General features: G+C 41.3%; 1 protein-coding gene across 5 annotated transcripts in view; it reads right to left on the bottom strand.

Moving 5' to 3' along the window:
• The window catches only part of NOL4 (nucleolar protein 4), a 179,883-nt gene that overhangs the window by 23,044 nt on the left and 140,622 nt on the right, over window positions 1–16,217 (bottom strand). For all 5 annotated transcript variants that reach the window (XM_064170438.1, XM_064170437.1, XM_064170440.1 and 2 more), the window contains one exon: window positions 9,887–10,000. In XM_064170438.1, coding sequence (XP_064026508.1) covers window positions 9,887–10,000 — 114 coding nt within the window. The remainder of the gene's footprint in view (window positions 1–9,886; window positions 10,001–16,217) is intronic.

Consider the following 16,217-nt stretch of genomic DNA (forward strand, 5'->3'; position numbering starts at 1 on the left):
TGTTTCAGTTCCCCTTTCCACCGTGCCATTTTTTAGTGACCACAATCACAAAATCACAATGGGCAGCACTTTCAGCTGGGAGAGATGAGCCTTACTCCATTCAGTGCAGGACTGTGGCAGCAGAGTACCAACACAGACCATTTTTAAACTCACAAATCAAATGTTTAGGGACTGTGCAGGGGAAAGTGTGTGGGAGTAGCAGAGCAATCCTAGTGCCAGCTTTGCAGATTTATTACTACAATATCATCACGGTCAACACAATTAAACCTCCCACTACAGGTCTCTTCATCTACTGCATTACAACTAGTGTTACTCCCACCACTGACAGCATCTTTTCTTGACACAAAACAGCTTTCCACACACCTGCTGGCTCTGGGGTATGGAGATGCAGCTACTGAAAAAGGTCTTACTGCAAGCACTTTTAGGTGCTTCTTCCTATTTCTCTTCTGCCCCACACTTTAAAAACTACTACATCTGTTGGAGTGTGTGGCAGGGAGAATGGGCAAAACCACTTCATAGCAGGTTCCAAATTAAATTCTTCTTCATTTAGATTCTTCATTCATATAGATACATATGCTAAGATACAGAAGATGACAGCCTAGACATGAAGCATCTTTGGTCAATGCTGAATCAGCTTCCTAAGTTTCACCTACTTAATAAAGCCTGTGTGCTCTGCTTTGAAAAGGAAAAAAACCCAGGTGTGTTGGAGATTCTAGCCCACTGCCATCTTTACAGTATGGGGTCTCTTCCACAGGGACGTTTCAGTGGGAGTTACAAATAGCTGCCTTCTGAAAACCACTTTCCTTCTCTGTCAGAGAGCGGGCAATGACTTTCTTCACATGGACCTACGACTGGTTCTTGTTTTCAACACCTGGCTCAGATATTAGCCTGTGTTTGGTAGTGTTGATTGACGATTACTGTGCCATGGTCTAGTTGACTGGATGGGGCTGGGTGATAGGTTGGACTGGATGATCTTGGAGGTCTCTTCCAACCTGGTTGAATCTATGATTCTATGATTCATATCTGGTGAAAACCAAAATTCAATGCAGGGTGTCTGGTTTTGAATGCTGCCCTGGGTACAACTTGACTTGTACAGTTAGGGAAAAAACAATCTTTTAAAAAGAAGAGGTATTTTAAAACCCTTCTGACCTTCCCAACCTGTCTCACACTGTTTAGTAGAAAGAAAATATTTTGCTGCTGAAGAAGACCTGCTCTACATTTTTGACAGAACTTGGTGCACATCCTTTAACTTCAGTACTGTAAGATTTCTGTATTTTAAAAGCCTCAGATGATAAGAAGTGATGCTTTGGGGTATGGCCTTTTGATTCCAGAGTCACCAAACCAGAGTAGCATAAGCCACTGGAAGAAACAAAGAAATGAACTTTAACTGGCCTTTGCAGGATGCACTTTCTGATTTGCTTTATTAATGGAGACAGTAAAACTGAAGCTTAATACAAAATACCATGAGTAATAAGCATGAAATTTGTGCACTGCAGTACAAATCTGTTCACCAAATATTCTCATTTCAGGGCAGGATTCTTTTGGCACCATGCCTGGGCTGCTGGCCACAGCCTTTTTGGCTGCCTTGCCTTGAGCCTAGCCTCTTTAGCAGCAGTGCTCTCAGCTCCTGCTCCCATGGTTTGTTATATTTTAGATTTTTTTTTCCCAGGAAAAATATGTTTCTAAATTTAGTTTAGGGACATCAAACCAGTTGCTGAATCACAAATATGTTCCTGCTACCAAACATAAGCAGGCTGTGTGTACATTCCTACATACATTTTCTGCATAGAGAGCTGCAGTGTTGCATAGCAATGAATTCATCTGAATCCACTGTACAACTCATGCTTTGAGTTTAGGAGCAATTTAGGATTTAAAATGTCTTTCACATTTGCTAATTCATCAGTTAAACCCAAACCACTCCACTCTTGAAAAATAAAGAGTTTGCACATTCATATTGGGTGTTCATTGATTTCATTAAACCAGCCCAAGCTCTGCACAGTAACAAGGATTTACCCACCAGAAATTATTCCCTGCCTGTGCTGTAACACCTGTTAAACAAACAGCTCAACAGGAGCCTTCAAATTTATCAACTAACCACCAGAACAGAAACCTTACATTGGCATCAATTTTACTTCACAGTCAAACCTTCTTTGCAGGTCAGGGTGTTGAAAGTGTTCTCTGCTGAAATTCAACCATAATATGCTCAGCCTGAAGAGCCTGGCAAAATAAAGCATTTTCTAATTTAATGATCTCTGTGTTGAGGTGAAAAATTAGCTGCTCACCTTAGGGCCTCACTGTAAATCCAAGGCATGAAATTGTTTGCAATTGCATGCCTTGCACATTATGCCTTTCCAATACATGTAGCAAATCTAATGCAGGTTGGGCTGGAGCACGGCGGGGGCGGGGAGGGGGAGGATGGCCTATGCTACTCAGCAGTTCCTCCAGCTGCATCTGTTAATGACAGAACCCTACCCAGCACTGCTGAAATCAGGAATTTTGCCACTAACTTGAAAGGCAGCAGGATTTAAAATTACAATGTATACCACTTGTTTTCTTCCCCCTGATAATATGACCAGTGCGTTCTGCATAGGAAGCTAAGTTTCCCAATACCAGGACATAATTTGATCTCCTGACAATAACCCACATGCAGCTAAACAGTGCCTGCATAGTAATTTGTGCCCCAATGGTTAAGGCTTATCATCTGGAACCACAGAAGCAAACAAAGGACCAGCTAAGAAGTAAAATAATCATTAGGTGGGGAAATAATGGAAGTGAACAAGCTAATGTGGGTGACCAAGGATGTTACAGTCATCTTAGTGATTATCTGGAACACAGATAAAGTACTGAAATCACTCTGATCCCTTTTAAATACCAAATCACAAAGAGATGTCCAAATACAAACAACATATTATGAATAAAGCTTCTCTAAGACACAACGAGCCCTATCCAAGTTAAAGTGACTTCTGCCTCTTGTCGATTTGGGGATTTCATGTTAAGTGAACTGCCTGCATTCCTTTGGCCTTTTCTATTACCTTGGCCTCTGCAAGCCTCTCATTCTGAAGTGAAAATCACTTTGAGCTGGGATTTTTCAGGTCTTGTACACACACAGAGCAGAGAAAGGACATGGCCCCATCCTGCTGCACTGCTGCCACTTGTCAGCATGGACCAAGTGCCTTTGCTTTCCCATTCTCTAGAGTAAATTAGGCTGTGAAACCCAACAGGAAGGGAATTCCTGTTGCTTTCTCCTCCATCTCTAACAAGGATGTATCACTGACATGCTCTTCCTGGGCACTGAATAGCTGTGGAAAAGACTCCACCTTCCTGAAACAAAACTGCTTCTTCATGCTCCCTGCCACAGAAGCAGTGCCTCGGTAGGGCATTCTCCACTGTCCACTGGAAGATATTTTTGCTTAACTCATTTTCTGTAACCAATACTGCTCAAATTTGCCCTTGATACAAAACCAGACAATAAATAACAGAATAAACAGGGCATTTAAGAATGCTACCATTTGTTTCTTCCTTCCTCCTGGAAGCTGCAGTATCACATTGAACAAGAAAGAAAACAACAGCATGCACACAGGCACACGAATCTGTATCCCTCCTCATTCTTTCCTGTTGTCCAAAGTGTAATATAGGAAATAATTGCTCATTGTCAAGATTTAGAAGCTGTGCTTTAGTGGGACAATTGAAACATAAATTATCTGTCCTCAAAACAAGTATGTTTGAAGGTGTTGTCCTCAGCACCGCTGAAAGCCAGCTGCAGCGATCCTGCGACGGAGACCCATGCCTTCAGTGAAATTTAGCTTTTCAATTCATTTCCCCCCAAACAGTTTTACAATTACCTGTCATTTGTCCACCAGTGATTTCCTTCCTTCTTAATTGAGACGCAGCCTGCTCCTGGTCTGCAACAGCCAGACATTTGTATTTCTTTTGCTAATAAAACCCTGCTTGAAGAGGCTTTCTTTAGGTCGACCCCTTGCTATATGCAGAGCAAAGGCAGCAGGAATTGCATGGAGGCAGATCATTAACACCTCCTCTCTTCCAACATGAACATTTAGGAATTAGATACAAATGGAAGGAAACACAGTAATGGTGATTTCCAAGTGACAGTACATGCACGTTTGTATTAATATTCAGATGTATTGCATTAGCGCAGAACCTGCAGCCAGGCTGCAACCAGCATTTGTATCAAGCCGCTCTATTCAGGTTGCTGCTATGACAACTATCCGAAGGCAAATGTCAGGTCAGCTCCCAGCACATGTCTCTAGGCCATAATTGCTTTGCCAGAAACCTAATAGCCACCTACTCCTACTCCTCTAACAGCTAAAAGCAACATTGTTAAAATTACTAAAGGTTACAATACTCAACACTCTATTCCTATGCCACTAAAACACTGAAAACTTTATATTTGCCTTCCTTTTAGCCCCCAAACTAGAGGAATGGTTTAAAGTGCCTCTTTACAAATGTTTATGTTCATTTATGTTTCAGTGTAAACTTGGCATCATTAAATTTTGTTTTTCCTTAGAGGTTAAATATTATCTTTCACTCTACCATGGTGATTATTGATAATTAATTTGCCTGGTTACAAATCACAGCATGAGGAGGGGAAAAAGAAGTAAAAAAAAAAAGCTTTCCTCTTGATAAAAGGCTTCTTAAAAATGCATTGTGTCTATTATAAAGAACTGCTTCATAGCATCCCAGGCAAGCAGCAACAGAACAAGGGGACACAGTCTCAAGTTGTGCAGGAGGAGATAGAGGCTGGATGTTAGGAGGAGAAAGTGATTGGCATTGGAATGGGCTGCCCAGGGAGGTGGTGGAGTCACCATCCTTGGAGGTGTTCAAGAAAAGCCTGGCTGAGGCACTTAGTGCCATGGTCTGGTTGACTGGATAGGGCTGGGTGCTAGGTTGGACTGGATGATCTTGGAGGTCTCCTTCAGGCTCAGTGATTCCATGGTTCTATGATCACAGTGCATGGTAGTCTGTGCACTCAAAACTCAAATAATCAAGGGTTTGTTTTATTGTTGTTTGTTTTTTAATGAGCTTAGCTTTTATAACTAAAGAAACTGGTAGCTTCCACAGGACTCAGAAACACAATCTGCACATTCATCCTAATTACAGAATGTATCTGGTTGGAAGAGACCTTGAAGATCATCCAGACCAACCTTTACCTCAGCACTGAAGAGTCAACACTAAGCTATACCCCTAAGAGCCAGGTCCACACACCTCTTGAACACCTCCAGGGATAGTGACTCCACCACTGCCCTGGACAGCCCATTCCAATATTTGATAATCCTTTCAGTGAAGAAATATTTCCTAATATTCAGCCGAAACCTCCCTGTTTCCTTAGTCCTGTCACTTGTCATCAAGGAGAAGAGGCTGCCCCCCTCCTCACTCCAACCTCCCTTCAGGTAGTTGTAGAGAGAGATGAGATCTCTCCTCTGCCTCCTCTTCTCCAGACTGAACAACCCCATTCCCTCAGCTGCTCCTCACAGCCATGTGCTCCAGACATCTTACATCACATCTATAAAACTTCTGATTAAAAAGATATTTACCATTTATAAAGAGGAAACATTTTTTTGAGATGCCTGGAAGAGACTGAAAACAACCAAAGAGGAGACAGAGATAAAGTAATACCCTTGGCAACTGCAAAGTTGTCTTGCAACCATCTCCAAATATTATCTCATGTGAAGAATTAAAAGTAAGTCTCCCTGTAGCTGGTTTGATCAGTGGAAGGGGAATTGTCTGCCAGGCACACGTGGAGATGTACACATATCCTAATAGATGACTTTTATTACCTCCCGCATGCCTTGCAGCTGGTGATAAAGAGGTGAATTAAATCAGACTAAAAAAATCACCAATTTTACCAGAAAATAGTGATTCTGATGTCTGTGCAGTGAAGGTATGAAGACAGCACCCTCAGCAGGCTATAAAGGTGTCTGACTTGTTATTTTCAGTTAGTCTCTGGAATGAAATGAAACTGCACCCTTTCCATTTACATTTAAAAAAACCCCAAATTGCAGAAACCCTTTTCCTTAGCATGCACATTCCATAAAATACTGACTGGCAAGCACTCTGTCAAGCTTCCACTAATTTAGAATGTGCCAGCTCTGGCTGAGAAATGCCTTTGCTAAGCTGGAAGATATACAAGATAATTTTCATTTTCCTCTGAGCTTAAGCTCTCTTTGGGCTCAGCTTGTCATTTGCTGTGTAACTACAAAGGAGTCACACACTGCATGTCTGATTATTCTGGGCACAAGGATGAAAGAAGTGCAAGTAGCTCACTCCTTCGACTGAGCAAAAAAACTCTGCATGCTATGGTAGCCCTTCCATGACATTATTCACTGAAATCGAGGTCAAATTGCTAGAAGGACATGGACTGAATCCATGAGGAAACCCTGTCCACTGGCTTGGCAGGCATATGTGACGGCTGCTCTCCTACCTACAAGTACAATAGTGAATTCTCAGAGGTCCAGATTCCTAACTGCTACAAATCAACATGGTGTGAATGAAGCTACATCAATTTTGTAAATTATATGAGGCCAGCCCATAAAATGGTTCATACACTTCTACGGACAGAGTGTTCTATGATTCAGTTCTTTTCCTGCTTTCCCACATTCATCCTCCCTCTTCGCTCCCAGGAGCTCACATTTTGTCTTGGTCCCCAGAAATTGTCTTCTTTCAATTAGATGAAAAATGCTCATTCATAAATTTTGCAACATGACAGCATGCAAAGAGAATCAATTCTAACCAAGTAAACAATGAAATGAAAGTCAGCTGCGATAGCAACTGCTTGAATCCAAATAAAGGTGAAGGCAATTTTCCCCCTAGCATCGATCTTGCTTGCTATTCCAAAGAAAGATTTCACCCTTTCATCTTCCTTAGCAAAAGTAAAGGGGCAGGTCCTCTCACATACTGATGTACACATAAACTACTCTTTCATACCATTCCTTCTCTAGAAGAATTTTCACTGGTCTTTATTTCAAAGAGGACAATAACAAGACAAGGAAAGTAGGAGAAATGGAGAAGAGGAGAAAAGGAGAAGAGGAGAAAAGGAGAAGAGGAAGACCATAAACAAAGAAGAAAAGAGGTACAGGAAGCTGCTGAAGTTTTGTCTTATCTTCAAGATCAGGTGGAACACTGAGAGCGCTCTTAATGTATTGGTGTTTTATGGGTAAGTAGTGGTGGGGATGCAAACTACATCTCGTTTTGAGGCAGAAAGAAGAAGAAAAGGGAGACCTTCACTGAGCTGCATGCAAAAATAAAGCAGCTTTAATGCAATGTGTCCATTCAGCTCTGAGGAGAAGTGCTGAGTGAATACTCTTACGAGATCCTCTTAATCTGCTTTCTAGGACTGTCCAATACTTGTCCCTCATTAGAAGTTCTCTTAAAAAAAAATTGTGAAGCAGTAGTTTTCATTACCCAAACTTTATTTCCTCTCTCCTCCTCCCAAATTTCCACTGAAGGATCCTCAAAGCCTGAGCCTACTCATTGGTGTAACGCTTAAATTTGGCAGTTTGTTTTTCAAAAGGAGAAGGAGAGGCATGATAACAAGAAACCAAAGCTGCTTTTGTTGCTTTGTTTTGAAGAGCTATGGAACAGGAAAAACAACATGTTGAATTTTTTCAACCTGACTTTGTTTAAGAAAAAAATCCAATTAAAATATCTCATTTTGGATGTATGCAAGTGAAGAAAATGTATAAATAAGTAAAAGAAAGAGGGAAAGGGAAGGGCAGAAGGATAGAATCCTTTTATCTACAGGGCACTTTCCCTGAATGTGAGGATACAGTTCCACACCCCATCTCAGAATAAGACCTGAGCATAATAGCGTGTGTTAAATACTCCACTCAGAAACATTCTGGCATCCTTTGCTCTCAGACTACTTTGCTATTGTCACATACTTGGAATAGGTAATCAAATTACAGTGGAGCCAGGGCTAGAACCAAGGTTTCTACTACCTCTAATGACTTAACTGTGCCACTCTGCAGGGTAAATTTCTCACTGTAAGTTTCATGAAGCTACCTAACACATATTCCTTTTTTTCCCCAGCCAAAACTATTTAGCAAATCGATCCTGAATTCACAGATAGTTTTGCAGGCACCAAAGCTACTGCAATCTAGCTAATTTACTGCTTGCTGAGTCAAATGGCTGGTGCTGTTTGCAACTGTCTTCAGACTGTTCCCAGAGCTCACTGCCAATAACAGGGCAGAGCTGAAGGAAGCAGAAGCCAGCACCTGCTCTTTGTAGGCAGCTTTGCTACTTCAACATCACATTTGTAACTAAGATGTGATCAGTTTGGAGTCTCTCTGCCTGCAGAGATTTTTAACTCTGCAATGAAGAGTAATGGAATACTTCTCCCCTCAACAATTACCTATTGCTACATCCTTCTGTAACAGTAATAACACCAATATTTATTCTTTTTTTAGTACATCCTATTAATATGCTTGTTGAGCTCTCTCTACAGCTTTAAAATCAGGTTTGCATCAATAAAAATTGTGTTTGTGTCAATAAAATTGCTTCTCTGGCTCCTTGAAAAATATTACAGGGTTCTTATTTAGATCCACCAAAACTCTGCCTCATCCTGGCAGGACCAAGAAATTGAGTTTTGTGCAGGACAGTAACCAATGTTTGCATAAACCTTTTCTACTTCTCCTTGGGGTGAGCACATCACCTTTATAGTTATGGTGGTTTGTTAGCCCTTTTTGGGGGGTGTTTTTTATTGCTACTGAAAAATCAGGAAACAGAGAAAATACAAAACACAACCTGAATGAGCTCAACTTCTAAACTATGCCATAATTAACAGTGCAGTGCTTTGATCACAAAATGGTCTGCGTTGGAAGGAACCTCCAAAGGTCATCCAGTCCAACCTAAATCTTAAGGCAAATATACCACAATAATGCAAATAACTAACAAAAGAAAATAAGAGCAAGGAAAAAATCAGTAATATACACTCTCAGATCCTAAACTATCAATACTGTAGGGATAATAGTAGGAAATACTTATTCAGTTAGGAAATATTTCCTGTTAGGGCACAACCTGAAACAACTCAACGGACTACTTATAAAACAAAAATGTTCTTTTAAACATGTTCTTTACTACAAAAACTGTTCATCTGCCATGACAGAGACATATTTAGGGACAGGTAAGATATTACTAAGATGACTCTGTGATAATCAGAGCATAACAGTCCTTGCAGTAAGAATGTGAGGCATTTTCTTTATCTGTGGAGCAAGTAAATAATCAAAGACTGGAATGAGCTACCAGTTTGATTTTTAAAGATTGAAAGCAAACACAATGCTCAGCAAATTAAAACCAAGGAAATCCTAACATGCACTATAACAAGGGAATAAATCACAGGAAATAAATGTTGATACAAGCTTTTAAAACTGACTAATAATTGGCAGCCTTTTGCTAGAGACCACAATAACTTTTCTGTTTCAGGCAAACAGGTATTTTCAGAAGCTTACACTGCTTCACCTTACATTTCCAAATGTATGCACATTTTGGGAGAGAGGATGTGCACAGATAAACAGACTGACTCATGGACACATGCACCATTTCTGTTATTCATGGAAATCACACAGACAGTATGTTCTCCTTTTAATTCCAGTATGCAGATTACACACTATGCCCTCACAATCTACAACCCTAAGAAGAGCAAACACATAGCTTTATCCAGCTGGGCTGGTAAACACACTAGACAACCTCATACAGATCATGTAACTATAACAGGCATGCTCGTGAGCTCATCTGAAGAACTCCACCTTTTGTATTTTAACTGCTCTTGCCAGCAAGCAACGTGCAAGGGCTTGCACCCCCCTTCTGCACAGCATCCTAGTGCATTTCCAACCAGGGATGTGGCAGCCCCCCCCCCCACACCACACAGTACCTGCTGTCTATCCAGCCGCATCCTTTTGGCAGCATTTCTGCTTTCACTCTCACAGGCGGAAGCCAGGATACTCTCTGCAACTGCTGAAGTAAGGTGTGAGGGAATAGGTCGTGACTATGAGAGAAAAAGAGAAAGACAGGAATTATTTCTAGCATCGTCCACGATCCCCTGTTCCAAAGCCCACAATACCAGCACGCAGGCAGGGAAGTCCGCTCATTGAAATGCAGTTTATACCAACAAAACAGGGAAATGGAACTTGTAAAGATGAAAAATGAAACTAGTTAGATCTTAAAGCTGCAGCTGATCCAGAGATCCACGAGAAGCCCTTTCCCCCCACAGCTCTATTGTCCAGTCTGTTTAGTCTGGCTCATTAAGCTGTACTTTGAACAGACAGTGGCATATTCGCTGCGTTCCAGCAGCACCCTGGCCATCTGATTCTTGTTAAGAAAACTGAAAGGCTTTTTATCCTGTACAGCATGTGACAGAGATGAGTAGTGGTTTTTTTATAGTCAGGAAAAAAAAAATCCCAACCCCAAACCAAAACAAAAAAACCCTGAGTGATAAGGTTGAAGCATCGCTCAAAACGTAACAGATTGTCAGAACATTTCGGAGCATTGCTCAGTCTGTAGTATATGAATATTTGCATCCCTTGCTGCAACATGACTGATGGGATTAAGATGACTAAGAAAAAGAATCTGGTTTTCTTTTGATTACACCAGCCTTCCAACACCATAAAGATTCTGTGGTTCAACTAGATATGGTTCGTTTTGCTGATTCAAAAGCTCTCATCACTGGCTTCACAGCACTTCCATGGGTTAGGTTAAAGGTTCAACGAAACCCCACCCCCAAACAAGAAAATGCTAAAATCTCAGTAGCTCTGTTGTTGGTTATGAACCCCAATATGACCTTCCCCACCATTTCATGATGAAGGATATCTTGTTGTTTCCTGAGTACATACAAAACAATCTTTCTGGAAGAGGAAGCTCACAATAAAACAAATCATTATTACAACAGAGATGTATCTGGGCTACCAAAAAAATAAAGCAAATGGGGCAATAACACAGCTACTGATACACAAATAAAGGCATTCCACAGACTGCAATTTATTGGACAAGGTTCTGACCTTCCATAAATTTTCAAAGCTTCACTGAACTCAAAAGTCCTGTGTAAATTTATACCTACTGAGAAACTGTCCATATGTTGGGGTGGGTTTTCTGTTTGCTTTTGGCTGCTTTTGGGGGGGATTTGGGTTTGGTTTATTTATATTTTATATTTTTATATAAATACATTACACTCATATTGCTCTTAAAAGCATAAATATGAACCTGCTATGAAATGCCATTGAGTCTTGGAAGCTAGTTTTGAAGTATTTCCATTCACTTCCTCGACATTACCTTGGCTCCACTCTTCTATGGCTTACATAACATTAAAGAGAGTGAGAAGCCAATCACTACTAATATTACATTTTAACCTTAAGAACTTGAAGTCCATTTAGAGACCTTGGGTGTGCTCTGCAGTAGACCAATCTTTAATCTGACATTGTTCTTTCTCTAATGCAGGAGATCAAGATTTTTATGGAATCATAGATTAATCATAGAATCAACCAGGTTGGAAGAGACCTCCAAGATCATCCAGTCCAACCTATCACCCAGCCCTGTCCAATCAACTAGACCATGGCACTAAGTGTCTCAGCCAGGCTTTTCTTGAACACCTCCAGGGATGGCAACTGCACCACCTCCCTGGGCAGCCCATTCCAGTGGCAAATCACTCTCTCTGTGAAGAACTTTTGACTGGGACCAGAAGCCAGCCTAGCTTTTAGAGACAGACAGAGATTTATGGATCTCCCTCACTAGAGCATAGGCTTATTTCTTCCCTCTCAGACAAGAACAAGCTCCCTGGCATCAACATAACAACTGTGTAAGAAAGACCACTGGAGACCACCACACCACAATAAAATATACTGATTTAATGGAACCAACTATTCAGCTTTTCTCCAGTTCTGAAAATATGTCAGTCTAAGAGATGAGGGACACCAAGGGCAAATCCTGGTATGGTGAAGTTGACGTTATAGTACCAGCAGAGACCTTCCTCAGAGCTTCAGAGGAGGGAATGAATCTTTGTGGAAGTGTTGTATTTATTATTTTGCCTAGAATGGTGGTATTACTCTGAATTTGTTATTGCACATTTAACCACATTAAATGCCTTCATCTCTTAGGTGTCCAAGTCCTTGGACATGTTCAGGAAAAGCCTGGATGAGGCACTTAGTGCCATGGTCTAGTTGATTGGATAGGGCTGGGTGATAGGTTGGGCTGGATGATCTCTTCCAACCTGGTTGATTCTATGATTCTATGATCACTGAACATGCTACTGGTTTAGGTGTGTTGGGAGTCTCAAGTGTGGTCCTGTAGCATTGGCCACACTGTGACATTCTTGAAAAACAGTGATTGAACACCTGGAAAATTCCTCTAGCTCAGGTTTTAATTTGAGCTAAAACCATATCTACACAGCAATGGCTTTTTTAGCAGGTGATATGTGAGCCAAAAAATCAACGTTCTGATCAAAAAGTGAAACGAGCCTAAGTTCCCTCAGCCTATTTCTTTATGGGAGAGGTTTGCTGAAATGTTTTTCATAAAATAAAAAATGAAAGAGTCACTAAAAAAAATGAAGCAGTCATTGGCTTCTCTCTGAAGAGGAGTGCAGTGGTTATGTGTTCGCTGCTGATATATGGAACTCAGACTTAATATCTGCAAAAATGAGGAAATCTCCAGGTAATAGAGTATCTTCCTCTTGAAATATGTGTTAACCCCTAATTTCTCTCACTCATCACTGCAGCTGGCTGTTGCTGTGCTCATGCCAAGAACTACCTAGCGCTAGCTTTAGGGAGAATACAATGAATGCATGGTTGAGTCACCCAGGGAGTATATTACTGCAACAAAGCACAGGAGAAAAATCATTTGATTAAGGTTCTAGCTCTATCAACTGAACTCAGGCAGAGCACTAGTCTGGCATTGACGGAGAAGGTGAATGCAGTCCTCTGTTGCTAAAAGCAGAACTGTTACAAAGAGGATTTTCTGTTCCATGAAATGCCATATCTGTCAAATTCCAAAAAGATCAATTTTGAAAAGCTTTGCCTAAGAGGAAAAAATTGCTTTGAAATAACCACTGTTGAAAAAATGTTTCTAAATAAACTGAATTAGTAGCCCCAGCTTCTAAGCTCAGAGGCCCCTTCTGGCTTAGCTTGGCCTCCACACCTCCTATACTTCTGATTATTCATGATGTTGTGACTAGCAGCTATAAAACTGCTTCTGCCAGAAGCTCAAGCACCCCAATCCTTGTAGAGTTCTTAACTCTTATCTGAGGGTGAGACACTGAGGCCTCAGGAAACACAATAAAAGCAACACCATTGGATTCTGCAGAAGGCAGCCTCAAGATCTCAGCCAAGCCACCATTTCCTATGTTCCCAGGCTCTCATCTGCAGAACTGAGAACTGGTTCCTGCATCTCTAAGACTACAATAAGAAATATAGGAGCTAAGGAGTCCTTACTTCTAAAGTTTGCCCCCATAATCTCTGGATGCACAAGTTGCCCATTGGACTTGCAGGAAATCAGCTTTCATTGTACCGAAGTGTGTCATAACAAAGAAAACCTTTGCCAAACTAACATTTCTTGCAGAAAAACAGACAAACAAACAGCACCACCCCAAACACAGCATTAGCAAACATTGCCAGCCAGCTTTAGCCGGGCACAGCACACCTGCTATTGTTTGATACGTAGCACTCACAGCCCCGCTCTGTTATTTCTTCCACTTCACAGTGGTGTGAAGTAGGAAATAACTGTACTGGAACTATTCAGGTGTGAAACAATGGAGAAGCAAGCCTCTAAACTTTGGTCTACCAAAAGGGATGATTCACAAGGCAGAATTAGAAGTTAACCTGTTAACCCAGGACAGCAGGACAACGTTTCTGTTCTTCTGAACCAACGAGAGACAGAAAAGAGGCATGTGGAAATCCTTCCAGCAACTGGCAGGTGAAAAGATTAACAAAAATTAGAAGGAAGATAGTAAACAGCTTAAGCCAGAGCTTCTTAGAAGACTACGTGCCTCTGTCCATCACTCAGCTGCAGCACACAGAATTCCTTTGTATCTACTCAGACACACAGCACCGCTCGTGACTGCACCCCAGCAGCAGCCATGGTGTGAATGCATCGGGGTTTGGCTCTGTATGTCTCCTCAGCTGACACACAACTGATGTCCTGTCTCTAACACAATGTAGGTGAGGAGCGTTTGGACAGGAGTTGTAAGGGAAACCTGCTAGATTTCATGTACATGGGAATGTCTCTGCTTTTAACAGCTTTTGAGGTGACTGACATCCAGGAAGCAGTCGAAATGACCAACTACCTTCAGTCCTCACATACGACTGTGTTTCCAGGTAACTTAAACCTGATTCTTGAGACCAGCACAGAGGCATTTAAACCTGATCCTTGAGACCAGCACAGAGGCATTTAAACCTCATTCTCAGGACCAACACAGAGGCATTTAAACCTGATTCTTGAGACCAGCACAGAGGCATTTAAACCTCATTCTTGAGACCAGCACAGGGGCATTTAAACCTCATTCTCAGGACCAACACAGAGGCATTTAAACCTGATTCTTGAGACCAGCACAGAGGCATTTAAACCTCATTCTTAGGACCAACACAGAGGCATTTAAACCTGATTCTTGAGACCAGCACAGAGGCATTTAAACCTGATTCTTGAGACCAGCACAGAGGCTCTAGATGACAACAACGACAAAGCAACAAGCACACAACCACCATATTGAACAGCAACTGCTGCGTGGTTCTAAGATCAATCATTTCTGTGCAAAACAATATGAAACCTTTATACACCCAACTCCTTATCTCTTTCTGAAGAGTGCACAAATTACTGACAGATACACTTCTGCAGATTAAGAATCAAGTCAGCTGACACTTTTTTGTAGTCAAATAACTGTTGGTCTGCTTTAAAGAACATTCAAGGTAATGAAGATGATTCCATGACTTCGATGGTCAATTATGTTTTATCTAACTTCAAACTCAGTGAAGATGGATGCCTAAGATGCCCGACTGTCAGTAAGTGAGGTGTTCCAGAGTCTTCACTAAGCAGTTTGGATGGTGGGCTCCCTACAACATTATACTCCCTAATGTCCTCCTGCAGTTCAGCTTTTTCCTCAGCTATCATAAGACCAGTTCATTTCCAAAATGAAATATTGCAACCATGGCACAACTCTTTCCTAGTAACTAATTAAGATCTAGCACAATGTGTTAAAATCCTCCATATGTTTCTAAGGCTGTGCAATACCTAAATAGCTTTGTGTTTTTCATAGAAAACATCCAGAATATTTGACAAGACAGGGTATGCATAATCTCCAAACAAGACTTTTTACTCAGGGTAATGCAGTGAAGTGTATGACACAGAACTCTCCTCTGCTGCACAGAGGATTCAGAAAGCTTTCCAGAGTCTGTTTAAATGTACAGACTGAAGTACAGCACTGCACTCTATTGGATGCACTTTTATCCTTGCCAGTTAGTAGAGAATTATGAAACATGAACAATTGGATTAGCATCTTAGTGCTTGTTGCACTGTGCTTCAGTCTGGCGTTTTTGCTCCATCCTGCAGCCCTGTTACTGTTAGTCTATGGAAAGACCTACCACAGAATTCAAAGAAATAACTAGAAATAATTTCTTAAGGGTTGCCCATCAGACTTGCATAAGCTAACCACTGTTAAACAAGGGCGAGGTGCTCGGCAAGTGCCTGGGGTGCAGTACAGAGAACAGCTCTGCTATGTGTAGATTTTCATGTAACTGTTTTTGTGATAGTTGTCTTTATGCATCCTTGGATGCACAGATCCTCATTTTCCTGAAAATGCTTATGACCTTTCCAGCTACAAGAGGAAGGGCTACAAAGCCATGTGACTGTGAGGGCAACTGGACTACTTCAGTACTCAGTTTGCTAAATAATCAAAGTATTTTCCTCTCTAAAGTTAAAGCTTAAATCAGAGGCTAGACATCTATCCTGGGAATTCTTAAGAAGACAGATTTCAGAAAACACCCCCCCATGCCTCCTCTGAAAACAGTCCCCATTAAAGTTGCTCAATCACAGTCCAGAAGCACTCCAAGCCACTAGACACATTTAAAACACCTCGATCAATGTGCACAGTTGCAAATCGTTAAGACACCTCTTACAGCCAACTGGCACAGCCAAGTGACAGAAGCAGGGAGAAATACAGAGCGCAGTTGTTTGCTACTGAGGTTGGAGATAGGATGGGAGGAGCTGGGATGAACTCTGGGATGTAA

The sequence above is a fragment of the Pogoniulus pusillus genome, chromosome 34, assembly GCF_015220805.1.
Source record: "Pogoniulus pusillus isolate bPogPus1 chromosome 34, bPogPus1.pri, whole genome shotgun sequence".
NCBI classification, from domain to species: Eukaryota; Metazoa; Chordata; class Aves; order Piciformes; family Lybiidae; genus Pogoniulus; species Pogoniulus pusillus.